The following is a 22,616-nucleotide window of genomic DNA, read 5'->3' on the forward strand; positions in this document are numbered from 1 at the left end:
GAGGGGCTCCCAGCTGGAAGGGAGGAACAGGAAATGTTTGAAATCACAGCTCTAGCCCTGCTGGAGTCTGCTCTGAGCAAAACTCCACATTTCTGCTTCATGAAAGGCCAAATCCTGAAGCAGCAGTGAGACACTGTGGCCTCAGCACTGCCTTCACACTCACTGAGCATAAATTCACAGGAGAATTGGGACACCCAAAGAGAGAGAAAATCATGCGTGGAGAAATACGTTTAGTGCATGCACACATGCCTGCAGTCTGCTGAAATGCAAATCTGCCGTATTGCCGTCCTAATCCCCATGCATGACACACCAATAAACAGGGCTTTCTAATGCCTTCCATCTGTGTTTGAGGCCGCTTCCCACACTGAGCAGCCTGGTGTGGCTGGGCAGGGCTCGCTGTGCTGCACCCCGCACGCAGGCAGATGGGCCCTGGGGGCACGGCAGTGCGGCTGCAGGATTCTCCCCCCTCCCTCCCCCCCCCCCCCCCCCCCGTGGACGCTGCTCTGGGGAAACTGTGGTGTTTTCAGGTGTGTGACGGCAGTGCGTTGCTCACAGGGCTGCTCCTGGACCAGAGGCCGCCTGGCTCCCCAGAGGCGACGAGCCACAAAAAATCAGCCTGCTGCTACTGGCATGCAACATTGCAATGGCTGTACCAATGCAAATGAGCAACAGCCAGCTTCATGGGTGGGTGAATGATGAGCCAGGAGCACCGGGCTGAATTCTGTGGTCACAGCGCACTGCCTGGGTGCGCCCAGGGCCAGTGCCATGTCCTAGCTGTGCTGCTGGGGCTCAGCCACCCACCGGAGGGCTGTGCAGTGAGCGCTGCCCCAGGCAGACAAACACTGACCTCAGTCTGACCAAAGCTTTGATATTTACAGCTCTTCCTGCAGACAACCACGGGCATATGCTCCTAAATGCATTTCCCCAATTTACTTTGGAGCTTCAAAACCCACTTGGCTTACATCAACCATGGAAAAATGTAATTCCACCCACGCCTTCTGAATTTAGAATGATAAAGGATCGGCACTGATGTCTGGAGCGGGACAGCAGATATTACACACATCTTGCTTACAAAGTATCTCTGGTTTTCATGAAATAAGTTTGTTTTCCTCCCCCAGCCACTGATGAGCACATGACAACCGTACAGAAGAAAAGCTCAACTCCTTCGTTCTGCTCACATTCATTCAGCATTTGCTCTAATCAATTATCTTATTTCATGCAATAAGAAAAGAATGAGATTCGTTACGCAGCCATAATCAGTTACAGTATGAAGCTGCGTCTGTGGAACATTTCTGATTTTGAAAATGAATCACGTGCTCTGCCATTACATTTCTCTTGTAGAACGCTGGGCTGTTACCCAGCTTGGCTTTTTCACCCCTCTACAAATACCGGCGGCACAGTCCCACTGCAGCTCCATCCTACAGCCTAAGGAACACATCTACCCACAGAGCCAGACTCTGTTTTTGTTGTTTATTGAACCATAAAAGCAGAAGCGGATGTTGCCTACAGAGAAAGAGGAGCAGAGGGTGAAAGCATGGGAGTGGGCGTCTGTGGGTGAGGCCCTGTCGTCACACGAAGGGCTCAATGTTGATCTCCAGGGCAGAGCAGGGCATGGTGAGCTCGAACTTGGTGATGACGTCGGGGTGCAGCACTCCCAGCTTCCCCACGCTCTGACCTCTGGCAAAGATCTCAGCGCAGCGCCCAGGGAAGAAAGCGGAGCCTGTGAAGAAAGTGAGAGAAAAATCAATATTTCTCTGGGCCAAGGAAGTCAATAGGCATTTACTATGGGGAACAAAGCACTCACTATTAGGCAGCTCTGTGTGCTGAGATGCTAAGAATAGGCTCTCACTTTCTGCATTAGCAGCTGCCATGATTGATAGCAAATGAGGAAACACTTTGAGTTAAAAATAAAACATGAAGCTCAAAGCGTGGGCAACTTTTGCACTCAGTTATTTTGACTGTGTTATGTCTTTAACGGGAATAAGCACAGATAACCGAATTCAGAGGGACAGTGAGATGGGCTTTCTGGGCTTTGAGTACTACTGAACACCAGAACGTTTCCCACCTGACTCTGTTTAAGGAAATGGAGCTCACTGGCACCTACGAGTCGGCAGCATGTCATGCCTGAGTACACCTCGCATAACTGGGCATGAGCTGCGTTTTTCATCTGCAGCATGAAGAGGTAACACATGGCTTTCCCCAGGGAAGAATGATGGAATGCACATTTGGAGCTGGGAAACTCGTCACATAGGAAGAACCCTTCCCAGCTCCTTCTGCGGTCATTTCCAGCATGATCGGAATGCTGGGATGCTTCATCTGCATTAAACCTGAAGGGATGACTTCTGTCTTTTAAGCTGAAACAGGATGCTAGTGTATTTTATTGCTGTTTATTCCTTCCTTCAGTTACTGTAACCCTGAGAAGAAAGTGAGGGCTGGTTGCTGGAGCACAGCTCGGGCTCACTGCCAGTGGCACTGCAGGCAGTGCAGGGAGCTCAGGGAGGGAGGAGGGGATGAAACACAGTGCTGGACACTGCAGTTCCTCCTGCACACAGCCTCTGCACTGTGCTCCTACAGCAGCATCATGCAGAGAGGGTCGGGCTCATTTCTATACTTCCACTAGGAAATCAGTCAGCACCAGACAGCAGCACCTCCAATGACCTCTACCTTACTCTGCATCTTTTTCTCAATAGCCTAAAATCCAACAAACATCTTCTATGAGAACAGACAGTGGATGGGAACAAAGAAGCTGCGATGCTGCAGCTAGGGTGCATCCTGCAGTGCCAAATTTAAAAAAGGGCCAAAATTAAACTCCAACTTCAGGAACATTTCATAGCATCGTACGCTCATAGAATGGCTGGGGTTGGAATGGACCTTAAAGGCCACCCAGTTCCAAGCCCTGCCATGGGCTGGCTGCCCCCAGGCTGATCATCCAGCCTAGCTTTGTGTGGGATGGAGCACCCACAGCTGCTCTGGGCAGCAGTTCCAGCGCCTCATTGCCCACTGCTGACCCCTGGGAGGACCCAAGAGGATGGCTGCAGTTCTCCCACATTCAGGCAGACCAGTAGGGGAACACAGCAGCCCCAAGCATCTCAGCTTTGTTCGCATCACAGTAACATGAAGTAAGGGTTGTTAATAGAAGTATTCTGACCCAGTGTATTTTAAGTGATCCATTTCAATGTTATCCCTGAGCAAAGCCCTGCTGCCCGCACTGGGCACACAGCTGTGCCATTATCTGACCCTGACTTTCACCCACACGTGACTCTGCCCAAACAGACACTTCCCACTGCCACGCCGCACGCTGCAACGCCAGTGTTAAAATAAAACTTGACAGAACACATTTAGAAAAGAAACAAACGCCGTGCATACAGATCACTCTGCAGACTGTGGGTGAAAACACAGCCTAAAAATAAAGAACCCTTGCAGTTAGTGGTAAAGACTTTCCTCTCTGTGAATAAAAGCCAGTATTGTGCCAAGGATGTAAGCAGCACAGTGACGTTCTTTCAGAAACGCCTGTGTGAGCTTACCCTGGCACAACAGCAAGAACTGAACACATGGTAATAATGCTGGCATGCCACTGCAAAATTAGGGAGAAAAAGCAAATAAAATAACAAAAACTTTGACAATAGGGTTAATTAAAAAACTGAGTCTGAGTTGAGCTCGGTGCAGCCTTGGGAGAGTTACTTTTTCCTCGCACATCCATCCCAGTTACATCATGCGACTCAACTGGTTTTAAACTTTAAGCATCTGAATGGGGTCTAACACAACACTGCACTGGGTCAAATGCTTCAAAACCAGCCATCATCCCTGCATCCTTACAGCCATTAAAGATGTTTTTCCTTGTTATACTTTCACCTGTAGCACCCAGTGAGCTGCCAGTGGGCCACAGGTTTCCCAGAGGCCAGTTCTACTCTGGGTCACCTCGTGGTCAGCGGGGTCAGGAGAGCACCAAGCTGCACGCCATTCCCGAGATCTGTGCTGTTTCCCATAGCGTGAAACAATTTTGTATTTCAGGCCCAAGAAAGGGCATGGGCAACAGTCAGCCTTCCAGTTAGCAGAGCACAGATGGGATGGGCATCTGCTGCCTGAGCATTTGTAATACTCGTTGGAAGCCACTGGCAATTAACTTGTGTTGTATCAGAAGCTATGAAACTGTTTAATGATTACATCATAAAGTGAAGTGCTGAATCAGCTAGAAGCTGAACAATGGCAAAATGTGTTCCTTCTTACCGTACGCTTATAGCATAACTTCAGAATATTTAACACAAGCAAAGAGACAACACTAAGGCTTCCAAACACAGAACAGAGGTGGTGCTCTCCTTCTCCCCATGTCTGCAGCTTCACATGCTCCAGCCAGTACTGGTCAATGACCACAATGCTATTTGATTTGATATTCCTTGAAGAAGAGTAAAAATCTCATCAATTTCAACAGGAAAAAATTTACTCCTCAAAGTCTGTGGAACAGAACCTTCAAACCACCTCTTCTCTTCCAGCCTAGAAGGGTTCACTGCTCATGGGACAACCCACAGTGCGTGTGGTGCTTTGCAGACACACACCATTACTCTGTGACTGGAAGAGGTCAGACAATCAGCAAATACAAATAGAAGAACCTGTTAAAAGCTTTAGGTTCCCATCTGTCTGGCTAACACTTGGCTCCTGCTCCAGAGAAACATGAGCTGAGGAATAGTTTTACAGACAGTTTATGAACTCTGGTTAATAATGAAACTATTATTGTGATAATTAGCTGCACTATGGAATGCCTCAGAATATATCCCTGCTTGCCAGAACAGCCTCTGGGCTGCATCCAGCAGATGGGGGCCTGAGGGTTCCCTTTGTAAGCAGCTCTCCTACAGCCCAATAGGCAGCGGGTGAGGAAGGTGGGCTCACACCCGACCCTGTGCTGGCACACACAGCTCTACCAGGCCGCTACAATTAAGAGCCAATTTCAGATAACAAAAAACAGGTGTTGAAAAGGGAGCCCATAAAGGAAGATTAAGAAGAAACATACACAAGTAGAAACAGGTACTGTGAAGTTGGAGGTGTGATTTGAGTGAAGTACCAACCAGCACTGGAAGAGAAGAAGTGAGAAAGAGGCAGCTCCTTAAGAGGATGGCTGGAGCTGCAGCAGAGCCCACAGCAACAGCAGCCCACAGGTGCTCCAAAATAACAGGTATGCTTCTTGCTTTGTATTTTCCTTGTGGTCGGAGGAAATGGTAGTAGTGTCTCAGGCTCTGAGGAAGCTTACGTGTTGTGAGCTGGACCTTTGTATTAGCTCTCAAAGTAAGGTATAAAGCCTTAGAGAGCCAAGGCTTGTGTGAAAGATATGTGCTTATGCTGCTTTATATGAATGAGGAGTCGGCAAAAAAGGCACGATTACTTTGTTTGGAATATGCCAGACCATAAGCTGGAGCTTATTCTTAAATGTCAATGAAGCAGAAGTCAATGTTAAGTGTGTGTTGTTCTAGCTGCATACACAGTATTGTCAGGAACTGTAAGGTTGTGAGGAGTATGGCCTTCCTGGTCAAGGAGCTGCTGCAGAACATCCAAAGGCAACACTGAGCGTGCCAGGAGGTGGCTGTTGTGATCACACCCAATGCCTGCTCCTGTAGGACTTATTGCCTGTGCTATCAAGTGCCCCGAGAGCCAAAATTCATTTAAAAACTGCAATTTACTACATCATTCACTTCAATGATGGCAAGCCTATCGCTCTTCTGATATAGTCCTGTCTGCTCCACATACAAATGGCTCTTCACAAACTTCACCTTGAAATCCAGCCAGGGATTGTATTGTCCTAGCTAATGGAGACTTGCACAATGCCAGAGGAAGTCAGAAGGTATGACAATGGAAATCCACCTTTTAATATGTCAACGTTATAATTGGTAGTTGCCAGAAGGGGTGGGGTGGAATACAATGTGCATTCCTGACGAAGAGATGCCGAAGCCAGTCATGGTTTATGCTGATATATTACACAGAAGTGAAAGACAAAAGTTACTTCTTGTGGCTGCGACTATGAATTTAATTTCTAATGTTCAGTGATGTAGAAATAACACCTTTTAATTACAGCTTTTGTAGGTTGTCCTCAAAAATCTGTAATTGCCTTTCTGTGTTCAGGCAACTGTGATTGCTTTGGGGTAATTCTTTGGCCAGTAATCCAATAGAGCATGTAGTCTTTAGCACATTTTCTGGCTAATTGACCCTCAGAATGCTCGGAGTTCCCTGCACTCTTTGTTGTCAAACACCTTGCACAGTTTCTTTTCTGTGCTTTACTCTCCCTCCTTTTCAAAAAGAAATTGATTAAAGCAGTATTAGAGGCCTACAGTTGCGCTAAGCCTTCAAACCTACTCGTTTGTTCCTATAATTTGAAGGAACATCGGAAGCTGAAGCTTAAGAAGGTAATAGAGAGGAGCTCATGTGGCCTCCAAAGTCTTTCATCTTAATTCCCCGTCCCCTTGTTGAGAGGGCAGCTGGGTGACTACTTCACCCTGGCTCATCTGCTGAAGTATTTTACCTTTGCAACACTGTATGGAATTTAGTTTGGATGGTAGTGGTGGCTTTTCCTTTTTTAGGATCAGGTTCTTCACATTTCTTACTGATTCCCTTTTCCAGCAGATGCACTTAAGAACAATGTCACAGCACACATCAGCATTTTTAAAAGGCAATCACCTTTTCTTCTGCATGTATACAGTACAGTTGGGCTCCCAAAATCTTATGCAAAGATCTCCAAAACTGCAGCTACCTCAACATCACATCTTTCAACTAATACAAATTCGTAATACGTGTATTTGAAATGATGTCCTCTATTTGCCTAAAGTTAAAAGCACAAACAAAATATCCTGTTGTAAACATTCCTATGGTAGTTTGCTGAATGTTAGTTACTTCTATAAAGCCTGCAACAAACTTCTTACTGTAAAGAGTGTGGAGAAATCATAACAGCACTTAGACCCAGGGTCAACTGTTACAGTCGCGTTAAGAAATTGGTGCAGTGCTAACCTGGGGACTGCTAGCACTCTCCTCCTCTCCTTTGCCTTCAACAGAGAGTGGTAGAGGGTTCAGGATAGCTTTATTTTTCCACTTTTGCTGTGAACAGCAAGAGCGGTAACAGGGGGTGTTACTGGATGTCCAGATATGATCCAAGAATGTAACAGGTTTAGGGTTCGTTTTTAATCTCCTGTATTGTTCTCAGGATTACAGTACTGTCAAAAGAATTTAAGATCATGTGGGTAACATCACTGTGTTCCTGACTTTCCCAGTGGAAGCAGTATTTGGGTGGAGGCTGAGGCTAAAGAAACCAGACATCCTGGGTCTCCAATCTAGGTAATGGGATTTCAGGAATGCGATGCTTAAGTACCAGCATGACTGCTTCAATAATCTGTACAGGAAAAATTTGCCCCGAGTAGAAAACCTAGAAATAATTCTATCAAATCTGTATCTCTTTTTTTCTTGAAATGCTTATTTGTGTATCAAGCTCAATAAATCTGCATTTGTGAGGCAGCTCTGAGAAACAACAATTCTACATTGGCCTTTAGCTAGACTCTAGGTGAATCATCACATAGCCAAGCTTTGTTTTTAGGCCAGTCCTGAAATCTGGATTTATCTGAAATGTGGGTCTGCCCTGTCTAAAAGTCCCACACTTTAGCTGATACTGCATCACAGCTAACTTCTCTGTTCCGGGATCTTTTTGTCCCTATGCATACACATAAAAGAATAATTCACCTTTTACATCAGTATTCCTCAGAAATAAAAATGAAACAATAAGCCATACTCTTCATGGTAGGAGTATTGTGTACTCCATGTTGTGCAGTACGCCAGTAAGTCTTAGCTTCTGACTTGAACAAGAACCAGCACTGTCAGCCTGCAATTCTGCTTTCGCGTGTCACATCTAGTTTGCATGGTATGTTTGCATTTCACACCCTTGATCAAGCCATCCTCCCCTCCCAGTGACCTGATGCCACTTGCTGAGATAGACAGGGAGGTGGTTGAGTCACTGTCCCTGGAGGTGTTCAAGAAACGTTCAGGTGATGGTTTAGTGGGGAACTATTGGTGATAGGTGGATGGTTGACTAGATGATCTTGGAGGTTGTTTTCAACTTTGGTGATTTTATGATATGCTTTCAAGGTTACTGGGCCTTAAATGACTTAATTATGTACTATTCCATGGTAGTTTAAGCTACGAATCTCAGCACTCAGTGAAACTGTCAGGGCTAGCAACCAAGGCTTCTCAAGTCTTGGTCAAGTCAATTCCTCCAACATAGGCACAATCTTAAGATTCTGCATTCACACTGATGTAGAAGTTTGAGGTGAAAACCTTACAACCTTCCATTTAAAACTGTATTGCATACATAATTGTGAGAAATGTATGTAATGTTAAGTGCTGTCTCTGCCTCTGTATCACAAAAATCAGAGACCTGCTTAGCTACAGCCTTACAGCAGTCTGGAGATGTGCTAGCACATCCAACATCCACGTACAGCCCCACTCACAACTGATGACTTGCACGCTTGATGTGGGATTGTTATCAACTGTGCTTTGGGCTGATGCACCCCTCAACATCAGTTGCACTGCAGTCAGCCAGCAGCATTACTCTCTATCTTTATTAAAGCAGATGTATATGTGGGAAAAGGCCATAACTAGATCTTAAAATAAGCTTCGAAAACAAATGAAACAAGGAAAAAGAAGCCTCACCGTCACAAGAAAAACCAATCAAACAACAAATGCAAGCCTGTGCCGATGGGAATAAATAAAGCTAGAATTACTTTAAAAACAGAATCTGATGTATTCAGTGATTATTAAGGGTACAAGTTTAACAAGATCACTAACCACAGCATTGATGTTGTAGCAAAAATGTGATCAGCTGAGAACACAGCCTGCCTCTGTCACAGCAGGGCACCAGACAGCAGGGAAGCAGCACTGCAGCCGCCGCTGACATCACTGGCGCTGCCCCTGCTTGCTGCAAAAGGAGAGATGCAATTTGCTATTTCTGCTTACTAGGTTGGATGAATCATCTTTTATAGAGAGGGCTTTGCAACAGCTACATTGAAAACACAGTTTGTGACAAAGCAATCGTTTTGTATTTCAAAATCTAAGGAGAGAATATAAAAATGACCTAATTCTGTATCACATAATGTAAGCTGTGCCAGGCTTCAAAACTCTTGATGCAAGGAAGATTTTAATCTTACACTTGCTAAGATAAATGATTATAAAAAAATATAGTTGCCCTTGCTGATGGGAGTAGGGAGCAGCAGAACGCAACTCTAAAGAGGCCTTTCTAGTACAGGAACAGCAGAAGAATAAAGACTAAACACTGGGGGGAGAAATAGGTGTCTTCAGCTGAAACACGAAAGCCAGTGTTTTAGGTGGGTCTGTGAGTCAATGGAAACGGGTAGAAAATGAGATGTCTAACTGTTAGGAGGAGCCTTACTGCTGCTGGGAGCACCCCTAGTCTGTGAAAATGAAATGCAGTGGTGAAAAAATCACTGTAATCTCTATTAATTTGTACTAGGGGAAGGAGAATGGTACTTGAACGTAGTCTGTCACTGCAAGCTGACCTGACAGCCCTCTCCAAAATATTTCTGTAGTATCTGTAGACTTTTTTTCCTGCTATTATGCCATAGAAAATATACCTCTAAGTGAGGCAATTCAAAGGTACTTCTCATCTGAATGACCATCAGTCAAATGGAGGTTGGTAATGAGAGTTCAAAAGACAGAGAAGTCCATGAATGCCAAACCTCTCAGTGTCCCATGATATGTCACAGTAACACAGTTTTCCTCTGCCTGATAGCAGTGCTGGCACTTCTGCAGTTCAAGGAAAAAATATTCATGTGCTGCCAGTATTTCCAGGTGAATGGTCAACAAAACCACAAACCAGTGATCTGACACTGATCTTGGGCTAAGAAAAACATGATTTGGTAATTGGCAAATCTGAAATTCAGAGGATGTGGATACAGTCAATTAGCAGCTGATACAGTTTTATGGAAAATGGATGTTGTCACAAAAATGTGATTCTACTCTTTCAAACTAAAATCTGGTAAATACAATGACAAGGATGCAATAGCAACTACAAAGTATCTGTGTTTGAACGGCCATTAAATGGATGAAAAACTGGCTAGTATTTTCTAATGTGTTACAAATGGTGTTTGAGGCTTCACAGTAAGATGTGCACGTTTCCTTTATTTATCTATGAGTAAATACATAATTACCAACACTTGTGGATGGTGCAACAGCTGCCAGGACAGCAGACTGAAAAGCCAGGACTGCTACTGAGTGCAATTGAGCTCAAGTTAATAAAACCAGAACAGGCTTTAATAATGCCAAGTTCAGTGCAGGTAGCAAACTTCTGTGCATGGTTCAACCTCCCAGTTCAAACTGACCACCAGAGAGAGATGCAGGGGCTCAGTGCTACATCTGCAACTCGGAATTAGTCCCAGACTTTTGTCTTGTGAATTGAGATTAACTTTAAATGGAGATTTAGATTCTGATCTGTTGCATAATTATTACTTTAAAAGCAAACTGATGTTCTTAGTTATGGAGATAACTATTACACCTCTAATTTCACAGCTAAACCTCATTAACTGAGAAGTTATTACCGTGATTTACTGTGGAATTAAAATTTTCTACACTTTACCACACCTTTCATTTAATTAAGGGCTGTAAAAATAAAGGGGAGCAATTTTTTTAAAAGACAACTGTCAATTACTAAGGGAAGCAAGAGTTAGTAGGCATTCAAGTATGCATTTATTAAGCAGACATTTATGGTGAACACAAACTGGCTGACTTCCCAGCCTTATTAAGCTGCTGACTACCCTAACAGAATGAATGGCATGCAAATTTATCTAAAAAGATAAATAAACAAAAAGTCTAAAGCTTGAGCTGCAATTCACATGAACAAATAAAGGAGCTGGTGCTGTAAGCCCACGCCATCCAGAAACTGTTTGTTTTCATGTGAACAAGCAGCATTTGTATTTTCTGTGAACATATCAAGTTGCTTCATTTTCATAATGCATGGGCATTACTCTCTGTTTTCAAACAGGTTGTGCTCAATTCATTTATATGTGCAAAGTACAGGAGACTCTCAGGACGTACTGCAAAAATAGGGCTTTTTTCCTTCATATTCAGAATGACTGTCACTTTCTTTTAAGGTAACAGAGTAATTATATCTTATACCTTACACCATAGCTTTGAGTATTGTGCAAGGCAATCCACCATCAGTATTTAATATGCACAAAGTGTTTTTCTAGCTTAAGTACAACTTTACTGTGAACCTAAGTCCCATGAGGAACACCTTTTCTGATCATGGTCCTGACTTCTGGAAGAAAATTCATCTAGGACATGGGATTACCAAAACGTTGCAGAAAACTTCTCTGTTTCTGCAGAGATAAAAGCTTGAAATTAAGAATGACTCCCAGTGTATTTATCAGAATGATGCTAGCTTTCATTTCAAAGAAAGTGAAACCAATTGAAATGAAAAAACTAATTCCATTAAATTCATTGGCTCTTCCTACTCATATTTATCATTTAAAAAGATTGATCTATACATCTTATGATATAGAATTTTGAGATAGCTTCATGCAAGGAGACTGTATTATGGAGCACAGGAAAATGCGAGGAGGGAAGCAGTAATTATACCCAGACTGCTCAATTATGGATGCCTAGGCTGTTCTAAAACAAACCAAAATCTTTTCTAGGTCAGTGATCATGGAATTCAGAAAGTCAATACTGTGTGTTTTAAAACAGTGGGTAGCATTTCAGCATTCTGCCTTTAATACTTCATAATCTTCTATATGTAGCAATAAAGGAAAAGTTTCCTCAGTAACTCTAAGAAACTGGAAAGCTCTGCGTGCCAAATGTACATATATTGAAATTGAATTCAGCCACTTAGAACCCTCCCTTCCTTAAGGCTGCTTTAAACATCTTTTCCCCACTTATTACCTAGCTCAGATTACACCAAACTGTAGTGCAAAGGCTACGGGAACATCACAATTTCACCCATATTTTCTAGCATCTGCACTTTTTCACAGGTGTTGCTATGAAGGCAGAAAGGCTCTGACCTTTGGGTCAAATCACAGGGCACTTAGGTGTTGGTAGAACAGAAGGAGCTTAAATAACTATGATTTGCACATATGGGCCAAAGAAGAATATAGTAAGGGTGTTTCATTTTCCAAAGTGAATTTGGAAAGGAGGAAAACATGTGCCCAATACATCTCCTCTATTTATTCTGTGTTGCTCGTACAAAACAAGGTTTTTCCCAGTGTTGTTTTCCCAACAATTATTAGAGCCATTTTAAGCAGTTACACCAAGTATAAAGTTCTACCTTCAATACTAGTCTCAAGTTCTACTTAAGGCTGCATACAATAGTAGTATCAGTCTCATAGGATAAATCCATTTCTCAGGATACAAATTTTAATTTGGCACAGGCAATAAGAAACATGCTCCACAAAGATGCATCAAAACAGCTGTGCCACGTTAATGTCCTGATTTAAAACTTCTGAAGTAACTAGCATTGCTCTTTCTGAATTATTTCAGGATGCTGCAGTCTCATAAGATGTTATAGGATATCTTTCTTTCACTCAGCAATTGACCTTACTCCATCATCTGCTGACACTTTCTTTCATGCGTGCTTAATGCACAGATTGCAGCGCAAGTTAAAAACAAAATCAAACAAACCTCTCTTGGCCACTTTGACTGAGTTACCTCTGCAGTCAGTATCTTTTAAATAAGTTGGTGCAGTGACACTGCATTCACTTGGCACTACGAGTATCAGCCATCTGCATTGTTATTGAGGTTAAATTCCAATGTCAGTAGAACTGCAAGGGATCTACATGTCATCCCAGGAGAGTTTCTGAATCGCTGCTGAAACAAAGCAGTAGGCACTTCCTTTTTCTGCTCTATAGCAAAGAGCTACAAGCTGCCTGTACTATATTGCATAGGGCAAGGCATTACCCATCCTGCAGTCTGTGCACTGTAATGCCATGAAAATGCAGGGACATTTTTAAAGGTATTGCAAATCCACAGCATCAAGAATAACAACACTAGAATCTAGAAATAACTACTTCACTTTATTAGGATTATTTGTTCATCTTATTCCAGTTTCAGTCATATGTTACTGAAATACTCTGGTACAGAATACAAAACATTTGCAAATACTTCTCTAAAGCAAACTTCATATGCCTATTTGAAAACAAGGAGGAATGTAACAATTAGGTTTGACTGACACATCAATGGCACCTGTGTACTCAGCTCCTTGATTTCTTTTAAATCCTCCCAAATAAGCTTTGCTGTTACCAGTTCTGTACTGTGTAGAATTATAACAAAAACTACAAGACTTTGAACAGCCCACTACTTGACTCGGTAATCATTTTAATAATACAAATTAGCAAACCCTTTGAATGTCTTCCTAACTAATACTGAGCCAATTACTTTGTAGAAAAAATGGGAAGGGAAAGGCAGAGCTTGGGGGAAAAAAAAAAAATCGCTCTATGACACAAGTGTGCATCAAAAATGGGCTAGGACACCACTTGGTTGAAGAGTTACGCCTGGCATTTCTGGCAGCAGACTGAAACAAGATGTGTACTGTAATGCCAAATTACTAGACAAATAGGTGAGCTTTTCAGGCTGTAGGGATCCTATACTGGTGCCACTGGTTTCAGTAAGTGCAGAATGGAAGCACTTTTTCAAGCTGAGCCAACTTATGTCATTATTTCATACCTCTGAACACCAATACACAGTTAAGCAAAATCACAGTCACCATCTGCACAGTCTTGTTTTTCTGCAGTGTAATCACTATGCTTTTGTTAAGTTAATTGAATAGATTAATTGCTGCTGCTTGTTCTCTTGAGTTGACCTCACTGCTCCTACAATCAAGTCAGTCTGCTTTCTTTATCTCTTGCACACAAATGCACATGCAAGGGAGGTTGAGTACTTAAGGATGTTATTTTTAATTCATGTGCAGCTGACCCTGTATGGAGAATGAAGAGGTCTGTTATACAACTGCTTGTCTGAGCAGTCTGAAAGGCTCAGTCTCAAAGACAGCAGGTCTTCAAATAAAAGATAAATGAAGTGTATAGCTTCATGTGAATATACAAATAAGAGGCATATATAAATAAATGATATAGCTATAAAGTAAAAGAACAGCCTTTTCCAGTTACTGTTAGCCAAAGAGAATGTAGTGGGTATATAGCATACTCATTCATTTTATGAATTCCTACTCACCTAATAATTAGGTGAATTTATCATAACCAGTCTGCGAAGCTCAGAGCTTACAATTTACTATGAGTTTCTTTAAAAAGCTGTCAACTCATTGTTTATAATAAGAATAAATCATAGAAAGACACCAAACCTGATTTGCTATCAGTGAATGCAGTTAATGCCTTTTCAAAATTATGCATGCTGCCACACCACAATGGAATAATATTCATTCTTTGTACTGCTAGCAACAACAGAAAGTTCACCTCAGATCGTAGGGGAACATCTGAGCCCCAAAATAACCCCTGCAGTACACTGTACCTGTGTCTTGCTTACCTTCAGTTGCCTTAATTGTATATCCATTCTCTTCATTTGGTGGTACTTCCAGAAGCTGCATGACTCTATCCAGCAAACCATGGATAATCTCAAACCCAGGGCTCTTGTTGTAATAAATGGCACACAAATGCCTGTAGTTTCTTGCACCTACATCTGAAAAAGAAGGAAGTGATTATATTATCTGGCAGGCTTCATCATACTTCCAGCCTCGCCTTTTGCAGCAATTTTTTTCCCTGCTGTTACACCGAGGGTACTTGTAGCTGAAAGGAGGAATGAGTATGCAAAATAGTATTTGCTGCACCTACTGTAATTTGAGGAAATGATGGGATTTCCTTAGCTCACTAAGTCAAACAATCAGAAATGTAGATTTAAGGTACCTTACATCTTGTGCAGCAAATACGGTTGTCAAATTAAAAAAAAAAAAAAAGTTCTAGACAATGACAAGTGCCAAGCACACAGCTAAGTGCTAAAGAGAGTTACAGCTGCACCTGCAGTCTGAGTTGTACTGCCACACAGCTCTGGATGTAAGTACCAGGGCTGGGTGTGTCAGTACCTCAGGCCTTGAGATAGTTCTTTTCTACTAGGATTAATCATTCACTGCTGCATTCAATAGAAGCATTAGTGGATGCAAAAACCAGCAGGGGCCAAGCTTCAAACAATATAAGGAGTAGGTGTTTTCAGACATCACCTAGTTAAGCAGTGAATGCTCATAGGGAGAAATCTATTACGTGCTGCTGAATCCAAAGAATCACATTTGAATCAGTAAGTCTCTGAGGTATAAATGACTGCAGAATGGGGAGCATTATATATACTTACCAAATCTTTGTGCTTTTCCCTTGATAAACACGGCTAGCTATTGTTACAGGCAGGATATTAGGCTAAGTGAGCCTCAGGTCTGATCCACTCTAGCTGATCTCTGAGATACAGTAAGCTTAAGCACAAGCAGAAACTTGAGCATTCACTGGGCGTTTCCTAAACTGCTCACATCAACCACAGCAGTAATCTGTATCTTGCTTGTTTGGTCCAACTGACCATTTAATAACAGAAATCTATCAATAACTAAACAGGAAAATGTTTACCAAATGACTAGGCAGACAAGGATTTTAAAGAAACACGAAATAGTGGAGCAAGAGCCTACGTGAAAGATAAGAGCAGCCTTTTTGAGCCAAAAGTCATTCAGAACTCCTAGAGCAGTAGCTTGGCAATACAGCCACGGGTTGTCTTGTCAGTTCTCCTGCTGAACTTACTGTGGCAGTAACCTTTTAGTGTCATAATGATCATTTACAGTATTAAACAATGGAGAATTCAGTTCTGAAGACTTAATTAAAAAATGCTATAAGAAGAGCAAAGGTTACAGAGAAAATATCAATAAATGCAACATCTGATTTCTGTCCTCTAAGCACACTGACCACTCAGTTGTATTATTATGTCTCCGTTTCCCAACGCAAATAAGATGCCAGACAGTAATACGCAGTTATGAATAGTGGCTAATCTATTTTCATGTTGTATTGTGCAGCAGAAAAGAAGAAAATGTTCTCCCTTTTCCACAAGACTTTATTTGTTGCTAGGAAAGCAAGCTTTCTGTGCTAGGCATTCAGTAGGATGTGTTTATTTTTCTCTCTCACTATGCTACCAGAATTTGTGCAACTATCTGAATTTTGAAGCCAGTGGTCTTCAGATCACTATTCTTAACTAAATCATCAGAAAGAAATGTGATAAATCTTACACCTCCTGATTTCAAGCCAACTGTTAAGATCTTCAGTAAAGGACAGGCTGTATTTTGAAGCATTCCAAAAAGTTGCATTACAGAACTTATTTCTTTAGAGTTATGCTATGGCACAAGAATTGCATTCGCTACAGATGGCAGGAGAAGTATTAAGAACTGTGTGCAAAAGCTGGCGGCTGTTAGAAATGCTTCAGTTCTTTATAACTCACTTGAGAGATCTCTTGTGTCATGCCATGAAGCAATTCTATTTTTTAAATCAGCCTGCCAAGTATGTCAACTTAAATTACATATATTTCTGAGACTTCAAAGCACTTCCTGGAGATCCTACTGAAAAACAACCCAAAGGATGGGCAGCTGGTCTGGAGTACATGAGCCAAAAGAGCACAGAGGAAGGCAGAGCTGTGTTGTACAGTGCCCTCTTCCAAATTAGGGATGTTTCAGGAAAATATGTTGATCTGGAAGGGGGCACCTGCTCATTTGAACTTGGATTTTTGTGTAATTTCTGCGTGTAATTAACACTTGCAGATTGAGACAGGAAAACTGCTCTGAAATATAGCATCAGCCATGTATACTGCTATGAGCTTGCTTGCTTCTACGAGATCACCAGTCAGAGGTGATTTTTTTGATGGATTCATCTCTCTTCTTGTGGTAGGAGAGAGAAAGGCATCCTAGGTTAGGTATAGCGGTGCAAGGTGATGGCTTGCATGCTGTACTTGTGTAACTGCTTTACTAGAGGTGATTATCTAGAGTGACAACTCTACAAATGCTGTGTAACGTACTCAAAATCAGCACATTTCTCTTGCCTTGAGAAGAAACATTTCTGCTCATGTTTGGTTCTGTTTAGCAACATCAAATCTGGTGCACGTTATGACAATTTAATATGTCAAGCCTTTCTGCCAGATATGTCTGAAGAGAAATACGTTCTATTCACCTTGGTAAGAATAAGTTCTGTGTCAGCAGGTATTTCATTAAAAAACAGTGTTTTAAAAGCTAGGTTTGTTCACACATGAATGACTGCAAGATGCCGTTTCGAATATAGTTAATGTCAGTACTCTTTTGACTCATGCTTCTTACATTATTAATTGGAAATTCTGCATGCCAAAATCGTGAAATAATAAAATTAAATTAGTCAGTCTGATGACATAATTCTGCAGGAAATCTCATTCCATATGTGAGAGGGCAATCCCACGCTTTTCAGTGTTTACAGTTATCTGTTATTTCTTTTTCTCCTTCCTTTTCAAACCATTTATGATGCAAGCTTAATTTTAGAAGTGAGTTTGAGAGAGACAGCAATTGTTCTCAACACATCACTAAAAACAGTTTCAGATATTGGTCACAGTCTGCAGGCACTCAACCTGTGAGAGAGCTGCCCGAGAGCCAGGGCCACAAAGCTTCTGCCTAAACAGTGTTGCTTTCATTTGCTGCAATAACTCCCAACAAAATGAAGTACACTACAGAATCAGCCTCTCTGATACTGTGAAACAGCTACCCGAATAAAAGAAACTTTCAAGCGCTACAATTAACGTACACAAAATAAAAGTAATCAAACTTGCAAATTTTATAGTCAGGATAAATATGCTCCTTCTTTCAAGACAAACAGCCCACTCTTGGTTCTGAAGAATGCTAATGCTATTCTGCCATCTGTACCAAGTTTTTGTGCTGTAGCAACTCCACGCTCAGCAAGGAATGAGCTGCCCACCAAATTGTTTGCGTTTGATTTGAAAATAAATAAATCAATCAACATGCTTTCCTAAAACTGCTTATTTAGCTTGGCACAGCTGCTTTTTCTCCTCTAAAACTGTAATCTACAAATTAAATTCATCACCAAAGCAATTCTCTTGATGTTTCTTTTATGCCTTACAGAAACCTTTGTTTTGCAGATTCCAAATACCTTAAACACAACCATTGAAGTCTGAAACCAGATAAGGAAACAACAAAACCACTTCTGCTGCTGAACTCAAAGTCATGCCAGCTTTTCCACCAAGAAGCAAAACTTAATCCTGAGTTATAACTTGTCATATAAGCACATACTCCCAGAATTTGTAGTTGTAAGTTTTTTTTTCCACTAATATAACCTATAAGAAGAAATGAATTGGTATATTTCTTAAATCTTTTTAATATATTTTCCAGATAAACAAGTTAATCTGAAATTTTGATACTGTACAGTGAAATCAGTGCACAGATGCATCACACAAGCAGGTTTTCACTGAAGTTTTTGAAAAGTGAAAGTTGCTGTTGCTGCTTCACGTAAAGTAATTAATGATGCAGAGCAATTCAAAGGCAGCCATGCTTTCTTAGCATAGTTGGATGAAAAGGAAAGATAAGGAAAATCTTTTCATAGCTGACTGAGCAAATCTTAGCCTGTTGGGCTTTTTGCTTATTTATACATAGACTGACTCTGTTCTTCATCCTCTATATGTGTTACAAGTCTAATTCTTTGTATTGGTTGTCAGTATTCCTGGACACTTTTGGGAAACACATACAACTAACACTGTTCAAAGGTGATGAAAAAGGGATTCGTTTTAAGATATCTAATTGCACTGATTCCCAAGTTTTTCCTGAGTTACAGCTATCCAGATTAGAATCAGTCTCCAAGTATAGCTTGCCCTTCACTGACTAGAGAAGTACTGCTTTTTAGTTGGCAGTGCTGTACATCTTGACTGCAGCCATTGAAACAGGCTTCAGTACTGTAATAGCAGTGTGCTTCTAGTAGTGACTAGTCTCCAAGGTTTGTGCCCCTTGAAAACATTACTAGGAGGGAGTTTGTCTCATGAACTATGCCTCCAATATAAATGCAAAAGAGTACTGAAGTAAGACCAAGTCAAAATGAGTGCATCAATATGAGCTGTTTAGGGTTTTTTTTTTTTTTTTTTTTTTTTTTTTTCTGCAAAACTGCCTTGCACCTATTCCCTGTATTCACAACTGTCCTTGAGTCATGCTCAGGACTAGCAGCTGGAGCAGCTCTTGAAATTTGGATGCTAAATCCTCTGGCAGCTGCACTGTGTGTACCCTATGACTGATAAACAGTGTAAACAACACTGCTAGTGAAGATGCAGTACAGCTTCAAAGACTCGAACTGTAAGCAATAATAGCAAATCAAGCTTGGATCCTTTCCTTCAGTTGTTGCACCTGTCAGTGGTGCAGACGTATTCACTGTTCCATCTTGAACGTACCTGGGGTTCACATCATGCTGACTGCACTGCAGTTCTTGAGGTCATTCCACTTGCTTCTTTAAAAAGTTGGGGCTATTTTCATATTTCTCATTCCAATGGAAACACTTATTTTTCCCTGAACTTGCACAGCTGTGGCCTTAACTAGTTACTCAAATAATTTCTGAATTTAATCTGGATCTACAATTCAAAGAGGAAATTTTTTAATAACTTCTTAAGTTACAAATGCTGAGGAGACTTCTCTTACCTTTAGTGAGATCTTTTACTACAACGTCAGAAATCTCAAAGAGTTTCAGAGGCAAGGGCATCTTCCGGTTAGCAGCTATAGTTTTCAGCAGACCAGGAAGGAGGGTTGTACGTGCCACCTGCAGGACAAACGTGGATGCTGCAAGTGAAACACCTTCCAAAATAGCCAACGGTTTGCTCGTTTCTAACAAGAATTCAACAGTAATGAGATGCAAATACTGTGCTGATCTATTATGTTTGAATGTTTCTGTTTTAGAATTATTAAACCTGAAAAGATGTATTTTTGCATGTTCATTTTACGGCGTTGTCTGAAAGAGCATATACAAGCTTAGGAACAGATAACATCTCACAGATGCCAGACCTGCAGTACAGGGAGGAAAAGCCATACACAAAGAATGAGAAGCCAAAACAAACCCTTACAGTTTAATCCCGTTTATGCAAAAGGTAAATGTTAAGTTTTATTTTGGAAATATTAAATGCTATTTGAAATATTTGAAATCTTGATACGGGGGGGAGGAGGTGATCACACAATTAAGATCCCAGACTACTGAAATTCTTCTGAGCCTTCCTATGAAGTGTTTCCCTTTGAATCTCTTAGGTTAGACACGTGAATATGACTCAATTGTTTTCAATTTATTTTACAGATCTCATAATGTAAAGTCACCTTGCCTATAAGCTAAAGAAAACATCTTAAAAAAAACAACAACCTGCAAACAAAACAGAAACTTGCAATCTCTAGAAGTAAAATATAATATCAATTTTCAGTAAAAAAAAAAAAAAAAAAAGAGCAATAACAATATTTTTAAAAACATTTTTTATCAAGAACTTGAAGTTCAAAAATTGCCCAGCCTAATATCTCCATTTTTACTAACCAGCTTTTCTAAGTGCAGGAGCTGATCAAAAACCCAGGTCGAATTTTCTGTAATAAGGCAGCTCAATTTTGCCAGATGCCATCATACTGAATACGGTACTTTGCTTCCTTCAAAAGGTAATAGCATTTCACACTGAATAAAGTCTTCCTCAGTCAAGGAGTAACAGAATATGACTGTTAGCAAATGTAGCATGTAAACAGACACTCTCTTTACTGCTCTAAAAAATAGCTTTATAGTTTATAAATGTTATTTCCTATTAGCTTCTTCCTCTCCTCTTTATACATAGACTGTATGACAAATCTGACCTGAATTAAGTTACCTCACCTGAAATTCTGCAGTTTTGGGGTTTGCTATGTGCACTGCATTTGTAGCAGAGATATCCATGCCAAGTTTGTCTGCAATGTCTTCCGTAGAACACTGGGAGGAAGAAACAGCAAAAAGAAAAGAAAAAAAAGGCAAGCAGTTAAATGAGACAGTGAACCAATGGTGAAACCTGGTAACAAGAATGAACAATCCAGGCACAGCAGTAGCTCTGAGTCCCTTGTACAACACCCTCTTTTGATACAAATTAGGCCTGAGCTTTAAGACATTGTAGGCAAACTGGTTTATCTACAAATGTTAATTACTAAGCAAAATAAAGGTAGTTTTAAAGTGTTTGTTTAAGCTTCTGTCAGAGACGGCTTTCTGTTTAAAAGCAGAGGCTCAGATTCTGCCTTCTGACTTGCAGTGAATAAAATCTGATTCTGAAAATAGTTTAGAAAAAAAAAAATTATCAAAGGGAGGGTATTCAAGCTTCAAAAGAAAACAATGCCTTGGGGGCTACTTAAGGAAAATAAAGTACTACCTCAAAAAAGTCAAAACAGGATATGGCAAAGCCTTCAACTTTCACAACTGTGTGAGATTCTCGTTTCTCACTTTTTTTGTTTTAAACACGTAATCCTTCTAAAGCTGTTACTCTCAAGGTGTACTTCTAAGGAAGCAGTATAGGTGCACGTTATCAGGCTCAGATTATGTCTGTGCACATACAGCAACAAATGCTGCCGGTAAGAGCAGATTTCCAGAATTTATTGCTTCATTAACGTACTAAGAAACCAACAGCAAGCTAGGATGTGGGGATTTGATAGTACTGCAGTCTCCCAAGTGTTCCCTTTGCACTGGCGGTGCCTAAGCGTGTTGATAGACCAAACGTGAGGAAAGTGAGCGGATGATACCATCTGAAAAAGTAGATAAGCAAATTAAATAAGTAAATAAATAAATTGAATGAATGCTGACTTTACGAAGAGAAAATTGTGTTCAAGTTTTCACGTGTGTACCTAAGCAGTATGTTACTATGATGTAACTAAACGCATCTGGGCTAAATGAGAGGTACTCCCAGAAAGCACTGCTACTGTGGGCGACAACGTAGGGTTCAAAGCAAGGACAGGATGACATGCATAAATATGTAAGCAGCACTTGACATATAGCGCTGGGCTACAGAATGTTGAAGCATAAATGCTATTTGTCATAGGTCTCACGCTGATGTTTTAATGAACAGTCACCAGGTACTTAATGTGATAAAATGAAACACTTGTTTGTTCAAAATTCTGCTGTGGAAGTTAAAAAGGTTCCCTGCTGTAGTGATACAACAGTCAATGTTTTTAAAGCATCCTTACTATTCAGCGCTGGAAAAAAATAATTATATAACTTAGTGCATAAGCAAGAGCCTACAAAGGTCTGAACTTGTCATACACAGCATTTTCCCAACATGGTACTACTGCAGGTAGTCAGAATATCTTTGTCAGATACTAGCACCGCAGAAGGTAACACTAGATGTTATCCTTTTTTCTTAATTGAGTAACATCTAACAAACAACAAAATATTAAAACTGCAATATTTTTTGCAGGCTTTAGAGTTAACTCCAATACTTGCAGATAAAGCTCTATAAAATGTGTAGGTGCTAATTTTATTTGATCTGTTTGGACTACCAACTTTGGTTTCAGTACCTGAACTAATCCATGCAAGCGTTTTGCAAGCCTGTGTCACTGTATCTTAAAACTTTTGAGTATATTATCAGAACCTCATCAGTGATCCCTTAGTCTGCACTGTAAACCTTAC

The 22,616-nt window shown here is 41.0% G+C and overlaps 1 protein-coding gene across 1 annotated transcript in view; it reads right to left on the reverse strand.

Moving 5' to 3' along the window:
• Nucleotides 1–1,456: 1,456 nt before the first annotated feature.
• FARSB (phenylalanyl-tRNA synthetase subunit beta) overlaps nucleotides 1,457–22,616 on the reverse strand; it is a 32,072-nt gene continuing 10,912 nt past the window's right edge. Inside the window, exons 14-17 of the mRNA XM_085232475.1 lie at nucleotides 20,847–20,939; nucleotides 19,652–19,769; nucleotides 14,509–14,661; nucleotides 1,457–1,720 (exon numbers count right to left, since the gene is read on the reverse strand). Coding sequence (XP_085088601.1) covers nucleotides 1,569–1,720; nucleotides 14,509–14,661; nucleotides 19,652–19,769; nucleotides 20,847–20,939 — 516 coding nt within the window. The 3' untranslated portion in view covers nucleotides 1,457–1,568. The remainder of the gene's footprint in view (nucleotides 1,721–14,508; nucleotides 14,662–19,651; nucleotides 19,770–20,846; nucleotides 20,940–22,616) is intronic.

The sequence above is a fragment of the Meleagris gallopavo genome, chromosome 11 (assembly GCF_905368555.1).
Source record: "Meleagris gallopavo chromosome 11, MGAL_WU_HG_1.1, whole genome shotgun sequence".
Lineage (NCBI taxonomy): Eukaryota > Metazoa > Chordata > Aves > Galliformes > Phasianidae > Meleagris > Meleagris gallopavo.